The sequence below is a fragment of the Lepidothrix coronata genome, unplaced genomic scaffold, assembly GCF_001604755.1.
Source record: "Lepidothrix coronata isolate B3197 unplaced genomic scaffold, Lepidothrix_coronata-1.0 Scaffold3, whole genome shotgun sequence".
NCBI lineage: Eukaryota > Metazoa > Chordata > Aves > Passeriformes > Pipridae > Lepidothrix > Lepidothrix coronata.
Window position 1 is genome coordinate 3,694,844 of NW_016690183.1, and position 18,781 is coordinate 3,713,624.

At 43.2% G+C, this 18,781-nt stretch overlaps 1 protein-coding gene across 5 annotated transcripts in view; it reads right to left on the bottom strand.

Moving 5' to 3' along the window:
• The window catches only part of ICE1 (interactor of little elongation complex ELL subunit 1), a 45,163-nt gene extending 26,592 nt beyond the window's left edge, over nucleotides 1–18,571 (bottom strand). The window contains exons 1-7 of one of the 5 annotated variants that reach the window (XM_017821513.1): nucleotides 18,258–18,571; nucleotides 17,413–17,471; nucleotides 15,870–15,904; nucleotides 15,410–15,428; nucleotides 14,179–14,290; nucleotides 13,127–13,203; nucleotides 985–1,022 (exon numbers count right to left, since the gene is read on the bottom strand). In XM_017821513.1, the coding sequence (XP_017677002.1) occupies nucleotides 985–1,022; nucleotides 13,127–13,203; nucleotides 14,179–14,290; nucleotides 15,410–15,428; nucleotides 15,870–15,904; nucleotides 17,413–17,471; nucleotides 18,258–18,338 (421 nt within the window). In that variant the 5' untranslated portion in view covers nucleotides 18,339–18,571. Of the gene's footprint in view, nucleotides 1–984; nucleotides 1,023–1,874; nucleotides 2,008–13,126; nucleotides 13,204–14,178; nucleotides 14,291–15,409; nucleotides 15,841–15,869; nucleotides 15,905–17,412; nucleotides 17,472–18,022; nucleotides 18,187–18,257 lie in introns of those variants that run through there. The other 4 variants (XM_017821523.1, XM_017821531.1, XM_017821538.1 and 1 more) reach the window with 4 other exon arrangements.
• Nucleotides 18,572–18,781: the final 210 nt, after the last annotated feature.

An 18,781-nucleotide genomic window follows, 5' to 3' on the forward strand; every position in this document is an offset into this window, starting at 1 on the left:
AAACTGGACCTAACACAAACTCTCTCTCAGTATTTTGTTCTAGTTCTGGCAGAATTTGAGTTTTTGGAGGCAAGTGTGTATAAAAACCTAGCTGTCCTAAAATGGAACTCCAAAATTCTCATCAAAATTAACACCTTGTACCTGTACTTTAGAGCAGGATTTGGGAGGTTTCTAACACTAAGATACAAGTCTCTCAGTTCACTGTACTTTAAACTTTGGTAAGCACAGCCGTAAGCATGCGATGAACACAAATATTTGCCTTGCCAGATGACAGTACAAGTGAAGTATCAGAAAGTTTTATGCATATCCATCTCTACCAGAAAACAAGAAAAACACAGTGCCATGAGGCAAATGCTTTATCTCTACTTAAACACAAAGCAAACAAACAAACTGACCAACCAAAATACAAGTGCCAGAATATTTAAAAATCAGAAAATACGCACCAGGATCACCATATATTTAAACATTATTACAAACATGACTAGAAGAATTCTTCCAGGATTATTAGAACACGGAAGCACATGCCCATTGAACTAGACTTAATTAGTTTGAGAGGAGAACAAAACAATTCTTAGAAGGAACCAAGAACAGCTTTCCTGTAGAAGAAGGTATCAAGAAGATGGAATGAGACTGTTCACTGTTGTACAGTAGACATCAGGCGTAAACTGAAACACGAGAGTTTCCCACTGGTTATAAGGAAAGACATGTCAGTCATGCAGTGAATCAAGTTGCCTGGACAGGCTGGTCAGACTCTATCCTTTGAGGTTTTCATGACCAGAAGCTCCCTTCCAACTTGATTTACGTCATGTGCCTAAGATACTCATCAGAAAACATTCTGCAGGAGGGCTGATGTAATTCCACACATTATGGCCCTGCTTTGCTCCTTGGGGCCTCTGAGTTAAAGTCACAATCACTTCTTTGGAGAGAAAAAGAACCAGGAGATTGAGGTGAACAACAGTACAGCAACACAGTGTAGAAAGTTACCTTCAAGCTTCTTCACTTTTGTTTCCAGTTTCTTTCTCCTGTTAAAAAGAACACATTAACAGACCATTTTTTAAATAGAATTATGTTCCATGAAAAGCCAGAAAAAAAATAAATCCAGCCATTTCAGAAAAAACACACTTCCTGTACCCAGGACCTGTGAGACCAACAAGTACCTGAAGTTGAAAAAATAAATCAGCCGCATGTTGCTGACTTTCTCACAGAGACAGCTATATCTGAGTTTGCTTTTAAGAGGGTCAATCCACTAATCCAGGTACATAAATATGCCTTTAGTTACATCTTGGAGTTAGAAACGCAACAGCAGAAAACTGGCCTCTGTTTTTTGTATTTCTATAATGTAATGCAGACGGGTTAGTTTTACTCCTTAAAAACAATTAAGACTTGCTTACAACGAATAGTATCTAAGAAATGAGATAATCAGGAATAGCCTTCAGGATCACTCATGTCCCACAGCTTTTTGTTTACAATATCCAAGTGTTTACTAAAGCCAAACCGAAACAAAAATAATCATGCATCCTGAATAATTTTGACTTCAGCATTTCCAAACCTACCTTATATGTAAAACATACACAGAACTGGAAAATAAATAAGTAGACAAGTAAATATTTTTATTATTTCCTTCTGTTAAATCCCAATATCCCATAAATTGTTTTTAAACTGTTGTGACAGAGAACTCTGTCCTGAAAAACACATGCCCACTGATCGCACTCATGAAGCAGACCACAGTTCATCTTTCTCCACATTAAAACCTGTGTAATGGATTGAGATTTACAGCCTAAGCCTTTCTGGATGTGCAGGTTTTAATTATCACTTCAGACATTAAGTGGAATATATTCGAAAACTCACTCATAAACGGGATGATGATTGCCCACCTTTTGCATGTTGAGTAGTATCTCAGTTTCTGCCAGTTTTTCCCAGTCAAGTTCACCTCAGCTTCCACCATGGCCAACTCTTGAGACCCTCCAGTCACCCCAGAAATGGAAATAGTCTCTGGTCCCACATGTCCTGAGGGCATTAACATACACTGAGCGCCAGTATCAACCAAAGCCTGGTATTTTTGTGGGTCTGACATGCCAGGCCACCTGATCCACACAGTCCAATAGACACGGTTGTCCCGTGCCTCTACCTGGCTAGAGGCAGGGCCCCTCTAACATTGATCTTCATCCTGCCTATCACCGTTTTCCTCTTGTGAATACCGATGGGAGGTACCCTCTAGCGGGTCAGATCCCTGCCCGCAGGATACTGGTACGGCACTCACTTTCACAGACTTCCCTTTTCCTTTCTCTTTCAACTCTTGTACTCGGGCTGCTAGGGTACGGGTAGGTTTCCTGTCCCACCGTCTCATGTCTTCTCCATGGTCAGCTAGGAAGTACCACAACTCAGTTCGTGAGGTCTGTCTGCTCTCTCTAGCTGGGGAGCCTCTGGTTCTCACTGGGGCCATATGGAAATTGTTTCCCTCAATCCTCTCTTTCAGTCTCTCCTGTTTATCTTTCAACTCTGTAGTTAATTCCTTGAGATTCTTAATCAGTGTCTCTATAGTGGAGATGCAGGCCTGTATTGGTCCTTTGATCATACTGTCGTACAACCAAAGTTTATTTATTATAGACATCACTGGCTCCCGCTTTTCCCCAACCTGCAATGATGTCAGGTAACCTTTATGTGCGGACGGCCCCATATGGGTGAAGCTCCACCACATCTGTGGTGTACACTTAACTCTGTTAGGATCGTTGATGGGTTGCCCATCCCCTCCAAACAATACTTCCAGCAGTGCCATTTCCCTCAGACTCAGGATCCCTTCTTCTATGGTCTTCCAGCCCGTGGTATAATGATCTGCCTGCAAGGAATCTCCGTAGATGAACCTCTCCCTCACACCGTCCAAAAGCTGTGCCCAGAGAGACAGAGACTTTGATTCCCTCACAAACGCCTCCTCAGTACCCACATCCTGGGCAACAGACCTCAAGAACCTTGCTTCACTGCCATCAAGGTTTATGGCATCACCTGTAGAGTCCCAAACTTGGATCATCCAGGTCAGAACGGGTTCATTTGGGCGATGGGCAACGTCTGTCTGTAAGCTCCGGAGGTTGTTATACAATAAAGACTCAGTGATGATTTCTGGCTCCGGAGCAGCCGACTGTGAGGGTCCTGCCTCCCCATCATCATCAACTGGGCGAACTGATTTGGTTTTATATTTCTTCTTTTGGATAGGGGCAACCTCCATTGGTTTGGTCTGCCCCTTTGATTTGGCCTTATCCTGAGTCACCTTGGTATTAGGTATTTTGTTTTCATCTTTTCCTTTTCCCTGGAAGTGTTGCACTATACTGAGCAACTTCCGGTAGGCAATGGCCAAAACCCCACATGTAGCTGCCAACTGCCTTTCCATGGATCCATCACAACCTCCCTCCCTCCCAGCTTTCATTATTTTTGTAGGGTTCAAGGGTCGTTCAAGGGTGAGCTTCCATTTTGTGGGAGTTGAGCACCTTTCTAAGAATTTACCCATGTCCTCTCATAATCCATGCCACTCGAGGTTTTACATCCCTGGGGCAGGCTCCTGGACGCCTTCTCAGTAATTTTTGGCCTTGGCTTCATATATTAGGTATACTATAACGGCACAAACTAGGATAGAAAGCCCAACAAGTAAAACGTCTCTGACATCTAAAGAGAATTTAAACTTCCCAGAGGCCACTGTATTGTATCCAAAGGGAAACTGAATAAAGGGTTGGGCAAATACATTCCCCTGTGTTTCTCCATAGGAATGGGTGCTATTATCCTTAAAACCCCAGAGGAAACAGCTTAGGCTAGAACAGTAGTGCATCCTTGAGGACATATTCCAGATGAAAATCATAGATGCTGAGTTTGCCGTATCATACACCCAATGCACAAACTCAAAGGTACTTATCGCAATGAGAGTACTAGTATCTGAACTGAAACACATTGACAGGTGGGACAGATATCTTGGCATGGTTATATGCCAGAGGAAACCAACAACCCCTAACATCATGGTGCCTACAGGTTCAAAATGCGTGTCAATCACACAAGGGGTTCAAAATGTGTGTAACTCACACAAAGGGTAGTTATTCTTTTTCCACCTTTCCTCTTTCCAGGTCCCACATTGGGCACCAAAAATGTCTCAGTCTGAAGAAACTGGAATGTTTGCTAAAGAGGATGAGTTATGAGACAGACCAAACTCCTCTCTCTCAGCAATTGTAAATTCAAAATTAAGGGGCTTTAATCGAGGAAGTGTGGAAAAACAGAAGAAATAACAACCCTTTATAAAAGATATATGTATATTGGCAAGAACAGTAACAGAACACAAAAAAAGACTAGACAATAGTCCTGCACCCAAAAGTCCTCTTCAAACAAAAGGAAAAGTCTGAATACTTCTCTGTCTTTTAGTGCAGTTCTAATCACAGTTGGCAGGGGGCGCTGTTGGATCACTGAAGGTGCAGAGCCTGCAGTACACGTGTTGGCCTGCAGGGGGTGCTGTTGGGCTCTGGCGGTCACCATGCGGGAAGGGGGCCTGGGGGGTGGTCTCGGGTTGTGGGAGAAACTGAAAAGAAAAATGAGGACCCTTCCCCCAATGGAAGAAGGGGGAAAGGAAAGCAGTCCACCCCCACGGAACTCACTGTTGTCCTCAGATGACGGTGTCTCAATGCTCCTCCTTTTTTCTCCCAGTGAGCACAAAAAAAAAAAACTCTCCAATGAAAACGCAGCAGGTCCGGGCTGGAGACAAAGACAGATTGCAAGCAAGTCGAGGCCAGTAGTCAGGGCTAACCAGGACGAGAAGCCAGAAAGACAGGCCTCTAGGCCTTTTCTCCAAAAGCACACACGCAAACCCCATCTCTGTCCCAGAGAGAGAAACCAGAAAAACTGACCTCTCCCCCATCTCCATGAGTTGGGTCAGCTACCCAAAAAAAAAAATCCCAAACTCTTCTCCCCCCCCCCACTCCAGCCTTTGATGGGCCATTAGCTAGGAATCCAGCTTTGCTGGCTAGACCTTTTGTAAAGCTAATTGACCCTCTTCCCCCTTCCCATTCAAACTCCGTTTTTCTTACAGTGGAGCAGGGGAAGGAAAAATTCCCTCATTGGATTTATAGCCTATAACAAGTAGTCAAAGCATTTATACTATAAAGTAATAGACCAATGATCTTGTGCCTTCTCAGCCTGAACAGGTTCATACTTACTTCTCTATATAATGACTTTGACAGTCAAGCCATAGATGAGAATTTCAGAGAAAAATTGCTCATAAAACATCTTTGCAGAGAAAAAAAAAGGGGGGGAGGAGTTGTCCTTCAGAAAACAGGAGGTAAACATCTGATTCTCTGTAGATAATCTTCTAAACAATGCACAGAAGCACTGCATCTACAGTGCGTGGATAGTGGAAGCAAGGTCAGTTGACATGGGAAGACTACAGAGATGCTGTTCGCCATTGAGGGAGAAGATTCATGCAGCCAAAGCTCAATTAGAGTTCAAGCTGACCAGTGCTCTAAAGGACAACAAAAAGGGCCTTTCAAAATATCTTAACAGCAAACAAAGGATCAGAAATAACATTGGTCCATTGCTTGATGAGGTCAGTCACATCACAAATAGGGATGCAGAGAAAGCAGAGATCTTTAATGCCTTCTTCATCTCTGTCACTCATCATCTCTCATCAACGATGGGCCCTGATGACCCTGAGACTTGTGCTGGATGACCATGACTGGTAGGGTGATAAACTCCCAGACAACTCTGAAGCTGTTCAAGATTTGCTGCTCCAGGTGGACACACATAAGTCTATGGAGCCTGACAAGATTCATGCCAGAGTACTAAAAGAGCTGGACAATGTTAGCATAGGACCTCTCTCCATTATTTTTCAATGGTCTTGAGCATTTGGAGAGGTCCCAGTCAACTGGAAGCTGGCAAATGTTCCAGTTTTCAGGAAGGGTAAGAAGGAAGACTCTGGTAATGACAGGCCTGTCAGTTTTACTCCAGTTACTGGTAAAATGATAGAGAAGGTTACTCTGGGAGTTACTGAAAAACACTTGAGACAATGCAGTCATTGGTCTTAGCTAGGTTGACAAGGGGAAAGTCTTGTTTAATGAATTAATTTCCTTTTACAAAAAGGTCATCCATCCTTTTGACTAAGGGAAGTCAGTCGATGTGAGGCTTTTTGGACTTTAGTGAACCTTTTGATATGTTTCTCCTTCTGGACAAAATGACCAGCATCCAGCTAGAAAAGTCCATGATACATTTGATGGCTGATGTGTCATGCTAAAGGAGTTATAGCAAATAGGGTTACATCAGGATGGTGCTCAGTCACTAGTGGGGTTCCACAGGACTCAGTTCTGGGGCCAGTGCTCTTCAATGATCTGGATACAGGAGTCAAATACGTACACTAAGTAGCTCTGCCAACTGAAATTAGGAGGAGCTGTAGATTCTACCCTCCTACCTTGAGGGTAGAGAGGCCTTACGGAGAGCTCTGGATCGACTAGAGCAATGGGCAATCACCAACCATACAAAATTTAACAAGGGCAAGTGCCAGATTCCCCATATGGGCCAAAGTAATCCTGGTTATGCACACAAATTGGGGGATGAGAGACCAGAAAGAGATCTTGGGGTTTTGATCTATGGTAAGTTGAATATTAGTCAACAGTGCTACCTGGCAGCCTAGCATCGCTAGCTGGTTGAGAGGTGATTGACCTGCTGGTACACTGCTCTGGTGCAACATCCCTGCAAGTACGGTATGCAGTTTTGGGCGCTACAATATAAAGACAACAAACTAGTAAGAGTGCATCCAGAGGAGCATGATCAAGATGGTGAAAGGTCTCAAGGTCAAGACTTACAGGGAACAGCTGAAGTCACTTGGCCTGTTCAGCTCAGGGAAGAGAAGGCTAGTGGGTAACCTCATAGCAGTCTACAACTTCCTCAGTGGGGAACAGTGGAAGAGAAGGTGCTGATGTCCTCTCTCTGGTGACCAGTGATAGGACAGAAGGAAACAGAATGAAGCTGTGTCAGTGGAAGTTCAGGTCAGACATTAGGAAAAGACTGGTCTAGTGGTTAGGGTGCAGGACTCTCACCGCTGCGACCTGGGTTCGATTCCCACCCCCCCGGGCAGATGGAGCTCGTCAGCCTTGTAAGGCAATCCATCTAAGAGAAGGTCACTCTAAACAAACCTACGTTCTGAGACCCTCACTGCCACTGTCCAAGCTTGCTCGGCCCCGGCAGATGAACCTCAGGATTAAAGGGTGGGCTCAGTTCAGCGCACGCTGTGTCTCACCTAAAAAAAAAATCCACTGCGCAGGCTTGAAGGGTTAATGACCTTTCCCAAATCTTCGCTCGCGAAGACTGGCCATTACTTACTTACTTCTGTGAGTGGGTGGTCGGTCACCAAAACAGACTCCCCAGGGAAGTGCATCATTAGCACCAAGCCTGTCAAAGTTCAAGAAGCATGTGACTGACAGTCTTAGTCACATGGTTTAGCTTTAAGTAGTCCTGTGAGTAACAGGCAGTTGGACTCAATGCTTCTTACAGGTCCTTCTCAACTCAAGATAAAAATTCTATGATACAAACAACTAAAAAATCTGAATAACCAAACAGCCACTAAGTGCCAACATTAGCACTGCAATGATATTTACAAATTAAGTAGTTACATTTACAGGTGCAGTGGTATACTAATTTCATCAACACCTGCAATTACATTAAGAAAATAGGTAGATATTAAAATCTAGTGATTTACAAACAGCAAGGTTTGTAGATAATACATTTGGACAGAACTCCTCTTATGCTACACAACTCAAGTGCACAGAATATGCCAAGTTGGAAGGGATCCACAAGGATCATCAAGTCCAGCTTCTGGCCCTGCACAGGACCATCCCCAAGAGTCACACTCTAGAGAATTGTCCAAACACTTCTGGAACTCTGTCAGGCTTAGTGCTGTGACCACTTCCCTGAGAAGCCTATTCCAGTGCCCAGCCACCCTCTGGGTGAAGAACCTTTTTTTAATATCCAACCTAAACCTCCCCTAAATGGCAACTTCAGGCCATTCCCTCGGTCTCGTCACTGGTCACCACAGAGAAGAGATCAGTGCCTGCCCTTCCTCTTCCCCTCAGGAGGAAGTTGCAGACTGCAATGAGGTCTCCCCTCAGTCTCCTCCAGGCTCAACAGACCAAGTGACCTCAGCCGCTCCTCATACAGCTTCCCCTCAAGTCTCTTCACCATTTTCGCTGTCCTCCTTTCAACCCTCTCTAAAAGCTTAATATCTTTCCTATATTGTGGTGCCCAAAACTGCACATAATTCAAGGTGACGCTGCCCCAGTGCAGAGCAGAGAGACAATCCCCTTCCTCGACTGGTTGGCGATGCTTTGCCTGACGCCCCCCAGGACACAGTTGGCCCTCCTGGCTGCCAGGGCACTGCTGACTCAAGTTCAACTTGCCATTGTCCAGTACCCCCAGGTCCCTTTCTGCTGCACTGCTTTCCAGAATCTCATTTCCCAGTCTGTACGTACAGCCAGGGTTGCCCCAACCCAGGTGCAGAATCCGGCAGTTTCCCTTGTTGGTTGGTGATTGCCTAGTCCTCTGATTTGTCAAGGTCTCTCTGCAGGGCCTCCTTGCCTTCAGGGGAGTCAACAGCTCCTCTTAGTTTTGTGTCATCTGCAAACTTGCTCAGTATCCCTTCCAGTCCTGCACCCAAGTCATTTATGAAGATGTTGAGGAGCACAGGGCCTAAGATGGAGCCCTCTGGAACACCACTAGTGACAGGTCGCCAGTCTGATATCACCCCATTCACTATTATCCTCTGTGCTCGACCTGTGAGCCAATTGCTCACCCACCATATGATGTGTTTATCCAGCTGTGTGCTGGACATTTTGTCCACCGGGATACTGTGAGAGGCAGTATTGAAAGTTTTACTGAAATCTGAAAGGATTACATTCACTGCCTTCCCCTGATCAGCTAGGTGGGTTACCTTGTCACAGAATGAAATCAGGTGGGATAGGCAGGACTTTCCTCTCATGAAGCCATGCTGGCTGTGACTAATGATTGCATTGTCTTTCAGGTCTTTTTCAATATGTCTCTGAATAAACCTCTCCATAACTTTACCAGGCACTGCAGTGAGACTGACAGGCCTGGAGTTTCCAGGGTCCTGTTTCTTGCCCTTCTTGAGAATCAGGACAACATTTGCCAGCTTCCAGTCAGCTGGGACCTCGCCGGATTTCCAAGACTGCTCAAAAATCATCAAGAGGGGTTTTGTGATGACATCAGGTAGCTCTTTGAGGATTCTGGGATGAATCCCATCAGGCCTCATAGATTTGTAGGGATCCAGCTAGAGCAGAAAATCCCACACAATTTCAGGGTCGACTGGGAGTTGTGCATTCTCGTGGTCATGGTCCTCCAGCTCAGGGCACTGAGACCCCCTTGGTCCATCATCTGTGTTGAAGATATAGGCAAAGAAAGTGTTAAACACATCTGCCTTTTCTCTGTCCCTGTTTGGGAGGTGACCATCCTCATCCTGTAATGGGCCAATGACATTTCTATACTGCCTATTGCCATTCATCTATTTTAAAAAACTCTTTTTATGGTCCCCCACATTTCTGGTCAGCTTCAACTCCACCTGAGTTTGGCCACATGAATCTTCTCCCCGCAGTGGCAAGCAGCATCTCTGAATTCTTCCTATATCACTTGATCTTGCTTCCACTAGGCATACACCTTCTTTTTTTGCCTTATTTCCAAGAGAAATAATCCCTGCTCAGTCAAACTGGCCTTTTGCTTTGCCTGCTTGACTTCCAACATTTGGGAATTGCCTGCTCCTGTGCCCTTAGGAGGCGATGTTTAAAAAGTGACCAGCAGTGACGGATCCCAGCACCTGCAAAAACACTCTCTCAGGGGACCTCACTAATTCCCTGAGCAGCCTGAAGTCTGCTCTCCTCATGTCCATGATCTGAGCTTTAAGATTCATGCACAACTGCAGCTGACAGAAGACTATGCTAACAGAATTTGCATTCCCGTAACATAGGAAATGCAATCCTTGTAAATATTCAAATCTCAACTAGACAGGGTCCTGAGCAAGCTAACTTTGACACTGACTCTGAATGACAGATTGGATCAAAGGACTTGTGATATAATTTCTGACCTAAATTATTTTACAGTAACTGTAGATTAACAATAATTTTATGAACAATTCACTATTATTCTGCTTCTGAAGAAACCCAGCTTTCAAGTTACTGAAGTCATATGACCTACTGCTTAAAATACATGAGCATCAGAGGTATACAAAATAGCTACAGCATCACAGAATTAAGGCTGAGGTTGGAAGGGTCCTCTGGAAGTTATCTTGTCCAACCCACCCTGCTCAAGCAGGGCCACCTACACCTAATTGACCATGTCTAGATGATTTCTGAGTATTGTGAAGATGGAGAGGACACAACTGCCCAGGGAAACCTGTGAAAGTACTCAGTTATTCTCACCGCAAAGAAGAATGTTTCCTGATGTTCAGAGGGAACCTTCTGTGTCTTAGTTTTTGCCCATGACCTCTTGTCCTGTCACTGGGCTCCATGGAAATGAGCCTGGTTCTAGCTCTGTCGTCTTTACACCCTCCATTCAGGTATTTATAGACACTGATGATATCAGCCCTGAGACCTCTGTTCTCCAGACTTAGCAGTCCCAGTTCTCTCAGTGTTCTGTCAGTGCAAAGATGTTCCCATCCCTTAATCACCTTCACAGTCCTTCACTGAACTCACTCCAGTATGTCCATGTCTCTCTTGTACTGAGGAGCCCAGAACTGAACACAGTACTTCAGGGGTGGCCTCACCAGTGCTGAGCAGAGGAGCACCTCCCTCAGGCCTCCCTCCCTGCTGGCAAAACTTTGCTTAGTGCAGACCAGGATACCGGTAGCCTTCTTTGCCACAAAGTGTGTATCACTGGCTCATGTCCGACTTGGTGTCCAGCAGCATCCCAAGCTGCTCTCCATCTGAGTGGCTCCCAGCATGTACTGGTGTGTGGGGTTGTTCCTCATCAGGTGCAGGACTTTGCACTTCTTGTTGAACTTCCCAAGGTTTCTGTCAGCTCATTTCTTCAGCCTGTCAAGCTCGTGCTGGATGGCAGCACGCCTCTCTGGTCCATCACCCACTCCTCCCAACTTTGTATCATTGACAAACTCACTGAGATACGTTTTGCCCCATCATGCAGATCATTAACAAAGATGTTAAACTGGACTAGACCCAGTATGCGGCCGTCACTGTCTTCCCACAGGGTACACTGATACCTACTGGTCTCCAACTAGACTTTGCACGGTTCATTACCAACCTCAGGGCCTGGCCATTCAGCCAGTTTTCAATCCACCTCACTGTCTGCCCATGCAGCCCCTACAGTACCAGCCTGAGGGGCTGTGAGGCTCTTATGGGAGACAATGTCAGAGACCTCATTGAAGGACTGGAAGACACTAGCCACTGCTCTCCCCTCATCTACCAGGGCAGTAGATCCCAGACAGTCAAGCATTACTTTCCCTTGATGAGGCCATGCTGTCTACTCCCAAGGAGTTTCTTGTCCTTCATGTGCCTGGAAATGAGTTCCAGGATAAGCTGCTCCACCACATTCCCAGGGATCAAGGTGAGGCTGACTGACCTGTAGTTCCCTGGCTCCTTCTTCTTGAACATATAAATGACAGATAGGAGACAAGCAATGTATCTGTATTGACACAGTACACTGCCAGCACATTGGGCTGGTCAGTTCCCTCCTAAGATACAGTTAGCAATGGTGTAGCTGCCCTCTGCTGCTCTTAGACAGGATGATGCACTAAATATTCCATTAAGCTCACAGAACATTGAGTACACCTATATGTGAAATAAGTGCAGTCTGGCAGAAGAAGAGACAACAATGTTAGTCTGCTTATACAGTCTTTTGGGCAATAGTGGCGTGATGCTGTGCTTTGCGAGTACTGTATATTTCACAAGTCATGTAAAGATACTAGGGTATCTCATTTGAGAGATGCTTTAGTCATTTGTTCATCTCCATGGCCCTTTGTTAGACCTTCTGCAAGTATACCCATATCTCTTTTACAGAGAAGTTCAGAACTGGGCACAGTACTCCAGGTCTGGCCTCACCAGTGCTGAGCAGAGGGAACTGATCCCTTCCCTTGACCTGCTGGTAGCACCAAAATAGCTTAAGAACACCAAAATTAAAAATGATAGTCAGCTAACAAGCAAGTAAAGAGTCACCAGTGAGAGTCCCATTGGGATGTGTGCTGGAACACATCAGAAATAAAAGCTGACTACAAAAAAGAGCAAACGGGTCTTAGAATTCCAAGTTACTAGAGAGCAATCACTGGTTTTGATAAATGCAAAGTGATGCATCTAGAGAAAAATAACCACAACTACCAACTAATAACACCCAGCTATATATTAGCTGGTTCTCTTTGAGAGCACGAGCACCTTTCTAAACAATATAGAGAAGTCGCAATTCTGTGATACAGGTGATTTAGATTAGAGGGTTAAAAAGCAAGTAGACAAGTTCATTAGAGTATTCATCAAGAGCTGTAAGAAATGACAGTATACACATATGCTCCAGGCAAGGAACCCTTGGAGTGACTAGTTACTGGAAAAACAAACTTTGGGAATTATCAAGGCACAGCTTCAGAATATTCTGTACTGTGGCAGCAAAAGCAGCTTCTGCACTTTTGGTGCCAAATCCCTCCTGCTCACTTTCAAACATGGCACACAGTTCGCCCTAAACTGCTAAGCTGTTTCTTTAAAAACAATTATTTTAAGGACTGATTTTAGTGCAGACCACTTTGATAATATGATTTCTCTATTATCCTCAGGGACTTATCAGCACAACTGAAATGGATGGAAATAACAAAAAGCTGAGACTAAAAATCACTTAAAACTGGAGAACTAAAGCTTTTTCTCTATCTCATCCTGTTCTTAAAAAACTTCTGCTAAACAACCACCAAGAGTCACTTCAAGACAAGATAATAATTAAACTAACACTGCACTCAAGTGCGTTTGCTACAAAATTTAAGACTGGCCTTCCATCAACTCATTGTTGTAAGAACCCATAAACAAATGGAAAGCGTAACTAGGTAAAGTATAAGATCAAGTTCTGGAAGAGATAAGAGGGGGAAAGAAAGGTTGTGAAAAGAAGAAGCATCACTCACATGGCATCACTGTTTACTATTTCTTCTTTAATTTTAACATATTCCAGTTGACTCTCACGATAAATCTTGAGAGAACTCTGTGAAGAAGGAAAGCAGAGTTAAAATATGTCCATACTGAGGAGAAAAAAAAGATGGCAGACACCTTACCTATTCTAGTGCATAGCCAAAAAAGTATATTCCATGAGAAAACAAGCAAGTTGAAAAGTCAGGTTATCCTCCTTTAACGGCAAAAGTTATAACAAACAAACAAATACATAAATCTCTATATGTTTATCTATCTTTTGAGTATGGGTCTCTAACATCTATCTGGATAGGAACTCAAAGTTGAAGTCAAGAGCACAACTATTATACACCATATGTATAATCCTGCTGTTTTTGAAAGTGCCATCAGGACATCAGCTACTAACACTTGCTGAGGGAAGAGGACTTATAAACAGTTCTAACATGGAAGACAAACTGTGTACAGCGACAAGACAAATATTAATATCCTGCCTTGTATCATGAAAAAAAATATAAGAAAGAGGGTGGGGTATTTTTTGCAGAAATAATAGTTAATGTATAGGAAATACATATATTTAGGTGATTTGAACAGTTAAAAGCTTTTCTCCTGTAGACTAAATCTCAGGAGAAATGGGAGAGAAATTAGGGATAAACTCTAGAAGCTAATAATCTGAAAGCATATGTTCAAAATGGTAACAGAAGCATAACCTATTCTGCACAGACTCTCTTTGCACCTTTTCAGTAGTACAAGTATTCAATATTCTGATAAGAGCAGAACAGAAAACCAAAGGAATCTGAGTGTTTCTCCTTCCTTCCTAAGTTAGGAAATAAAAAACAAATAATCTGATCAAAAATCATATGAACTACAACAACCTAAATTTTTTGCCTCTCTGGAACCTGCTATCAATTTCACCTAAACCCAGAGCTGCCTGTCCCAATAAGCTGGAAATAACAACTGGGCTCATTAAAGTCAGCTTCATTAAGATGACCATTAAATATATACATTTCCTTCAATGGAAAAAGTGCAAGTCATTTAAACCTTACAAGCACACCTTTTTCTCTTCCAACTCTGCCTTCAAGGAACCCAACTCTTCCTGGCACTTTTCCAGAGGCAGAATTTTCTGTAACATCTGCTCCACTTGGCAACGAAGAGCAGAGATCTCTCTGAAACGGGATGTGCAATTAAAAAAGAAGTTGCCAAAAACACAGGTGCTTTCAAATGTAATATTCTGATTCTTCAGTCAAGTGTCTTGAGTACTTTGCTTTTTTCCTATGGAAAATTGCTGTGAGAGATACCCAAAAGCTTTTAGAGTCTCAGTATTCTCATTTTTCTATCCAACATTTAAAGAATTTTTAAGATCTGGTTAAAAAACACTACACTGAGCCTGAAGTTAAATGCAAGCAGATGGCACATGCCACATAGGTGTGCTGCCTACACTAAAGTGCTGGTAGTAAGTGCCTCTGCCTACATATTGCTGTAAAATTAGAGCAGAGTCCAACTGCAGTATTCTTCAACAGGCAGGATTATATGCTGCCTCTTCCTCTATAATCAGACAGAGTAAGCAAGAGCGCGCAGCCACAACTCTAAAGTAAAATGCTTCATACAAATATGGCCGCCCCAAATAGGCTTACATTTAACTACCACCAAAATATGAGCTCCACATCTCCACTTGGTCACTTAAGACTCTTATGTAACATAGGCCCAGGAAAGAATCCCACACAGGTACTGTAGAAGGACAACAGATTTCTCTGCTTCGCTAACTATGGCCTAGGAAGCACAGTAAAAGGACTATACTAAGTGCTCAGCTGAGACCCAGGGCTGCTGCTATTACAGCATCAGACTCCCAAAACTAACCACAAGATTGAAAACATCATGGCTAGGCTTTGCGAACGAAGATTTGGGAAGGGCTCTACCCACGTTTGTTGCAAACACGTTGGTGGCTAAAAAGGTCAATACGAGATAGGCACGTCCAGTTGCAAAAGGCACAGCAGAAAGACTCCTTAGGTGGTATATTCTGCAAGACACGATTCTTTCTGCGTTGCCTTTTCTCCTCAAGGGTGATCCTGCGTGCGTTCTCAAAAGCACCAGCAGCGTTATAGATGGTGTGTCTCCAGACCTCCTGATTGGAGGCCAGAGTAGACCAGTTATGGTGATCAATATGGCCAAGGCTGAGATGTTGTTTCAGGGAGTCCTTGTATCTTTTCTTTGGGGCTCCTCTCTTGCGGCAGCCAGTGGCAAATTGAAAACATAGCATCTTTATTAAACAACCTATATCAACTTACCGTTCAGCAAATTGAAGCTGTAATCTCTTGTTAAGGTAGAAATTAAAAACAGTTCATCAAATGTCCTTAAATGTATTTCAACTCAATTGCCACTTGCAAAGAAACATCCAATAAAAACTTCCTCACACAAAAAACTCCACAAGACTTGCACAACTAAGTGTTTAATACATATATTTCAGTGCACTTGAAGTGAATAAGCAGAGCTTCTTCTGTTACGTGAGTAATTCTCACACAATACAGATTTCAAATAGACCATCTTGAACCGTATATTAGACACAGACAGAATTTAAGTGGACAGTTTTAATTCCAAAGGCCTATTTTCTTTATAAAACCTACCCAGTTTGTTCTTCACTGGAGATATCACTACTTAAACCTTAAGTAAAAAGTCTCAAGTACTCTTATAAGAAGTGTTATAAGTATAGTAATTCTGTAAGGACACTAATAGAAAAGTAAAGGATATCAGTGCATTTCTGTTGATATTCTGTCAGCAAACGACTGCAAGTAAAGAAAAAAAGACATTACTAATTTTCTCCCCCAATTTTGACAATTATGTCTCAGGATACCTCTCCTTTTGCTTTACAGATAAATACAGAAAGTATTGGTTTGCATTTTCTGATAGTAGTCAATATAACCCTTTTGTTTCATTAAGCCATTCAAACCTCAAATCAGACTGCTTTGAAATATAAAAAACTCACTGAGTTACATTACTTTGTAGCCATTAACTAATTGCAGTTTTTTAAAAAAATACTGTTTAGGTAAAAATTTATATACATATGTATATATATGTATATAAAGATTAATATACATGCATAAATTAAAAGATACATATATAACATGCTACCAAAAGGATGTTTTCCTAAAACTTAAAAAGATGTTTTCCTAAAAAAGAACACATAAATCTCAGAAAAATATTTCAAAAGACCCTAAAATGCCTTAATCTTTACATTATTCTCCCAGCAGCCATAAGAGGGTAACACCCTGATCCAAGAGGGACAGCAGGAAGGAAAGTAACTCTTTCCTTAAATGCTATGGTTTTTAAGAACTGTGAGAAGAAAGGACAAGAAAGAGAAATACCATGGCCATTACCCCAGTACAGAGAGGGTTGCATTACTTTGTCTTGCAACATTTAAGAGTAATCAAGAAAGGCAAAAAAAGAAAGGCTGAGCTCAAGTAGTTAGAGGCAATTCCCACAAGAATTGTGTGCATTGGCAGAAGAAAGAGGGATACAAAGTCTGGAGGTCAGAAAAGGAATCATACATAGTAAAGGAGTTTTGAAAAAACGGTCCCGGTGTGTGCTCTCTTAAATACTGTTTGGAAACCAGAATGCAGGACTGGAATTTAGATTCACTCAAGCCAAATTGACATGTATCTGGGAGAGAGTACATGAGAAACAAAACATTACAATTAGGAGGCATAGCATGGATATTAGGCCACACTATGGAGGTATACATAACAGATCTTGATATTTTATTCCATACAACCATATGTTGATGGTTTTTGAGAAGAACTGCAAGCAATAAGAGAAAACAAATTATAAGAAGTATTTTAGAACCTTATTGTTCTGAAAAATGTTCAGCTTCACTTTCCATATTCTGATATTTAATACAAAAGCATTTCACACTCTAATGATCAGACTTAATTCTGTTTAAAAAGTTCATACATACCTGTACTCGACTTTATTTCTCATATTCTTCACAAGAATGAAATAAATGAACACAATCAAATGAAATAATAATATAAATAAATTTATAGATAAACAAATGAAATAAATCTCTTCACAGACTTGCTTCTGCCTGTACTTAGCCCCGTTTACTGCCATTACATACTATTGCTTTAGAGCTTATATTAAAGAAGTCTTACAGTCTAGATTTAGAACCCGCTTGTGAAGAAGTTATTTTCATTTTGGAGTATTTAGTGTGGTGCATCCGCCTGCATTGTTTTAAGCACTTAAGAGCAATAAAACCCAGCCCACCAAAAAAAAACATACATGCAATTGTACTTACTCTCCATCAATCATTTTTTGCTTCAGTGCAATTAATGCGGCTACATATTCATTTATATTCTGTAAGGAAGAGTCTCAAGTTGGTAAAGAACTTATACCCCAAAAGCTAGTACTATCTACTGTAAGTACCCCTAACTTGATTGCTAATGTGGTACAGAATACAATAATCTGTCTTCTTTATTTTAGTCTTTATTACTAAGTCATCAAAAGTATATTCATTTAAATACAAGTAGAGAATGCAAGCTGCACAAGAAAGTATGCATACTTAAATGAGGCCTTACTACAAAAGCTGTTTAAACGTTGCTTTTGCAGTAGATTCTATACTAAATCCCCGTAAGATTTTCTGCTCAAAATTCAACTAAGCTTTGGCAGAATATTAGCAATAAAAAACATCAGCTCACTTGAGTCTACAGATTTTCCAAATTCTCAATCCATACTCATTCTAAATGTGTCTTATGGACTCTCAAAAGGGCGTTCCCTTTATTTACAAGAGAAACGAATATTGCCCAAAGCATAATACTATAAAAATACACGCTCGCTTAAGAGACCTCAGGGAAGAAAGTGAATCATAACAGTCTTTTCACTGCACCGAAGCAAAGCCAAAAGGATACGCCTAAAAATTCCCAGGTACGCCGCAGACACCTGAGCTACTTTTTCACATTTCGCCCGGCTAAAGCTCGACACTGCTGCTACTTTTACAAGTGTGCCCGTTCGCCACACACGCTATCCGGGTTCCCGCCGCGCCGGGAGCGGTGACTGTGGGACCCGGGTCTCTTCACCCGCCAGCGGCCCGGCGCAGCCCTACTACCCCGCTCCAGCGCCACAGGGAGGGCAGCCCGTGTCTACCTGCTGGAGAACACCGCAGTTGGCGCAGGCTCCGGCGGCGGCCGCAGTCCCGGCCGGCGGCGGCGTCTCCCCCGGCATCATCGTGCCCACAGCGGCGACTCTGCGCAGCCTGCTGCGTCACACGCCGCGCCATGGCCTCAGCAAGGACCCAGCTCGCCTTCACCTCCTCGAGGGTAATGCCAATCACTGCCTGAGTAGTGGCAGCGGAAAAGACAGTAGAAGGTGCTCTGTGCAGAAACTGACGTTGAAAGCAGCCGGCGAAGAGCGACTCGGCCAACTGCAAGACACTCGCATCTGCAACACCTTTCGACCAGCACGTTGTTTTATCTCCTTTTAGGTGCGGGCACTTCTGCTGGGCGCTCCTGCGGTCCCGGCGCAGGCGCGGGATAGGGCAGCTTCCCTCGCCTGGAGGAGCAGCGGGGCGGGGCCCGTGGGCACCGCGGAGGAGGGGGCAGCCCGGACTGGGACGGGCCGAGCGGAGCTCTACTGAAGCCAGGATTGCTGAACACTGGCCCCTGTGATCC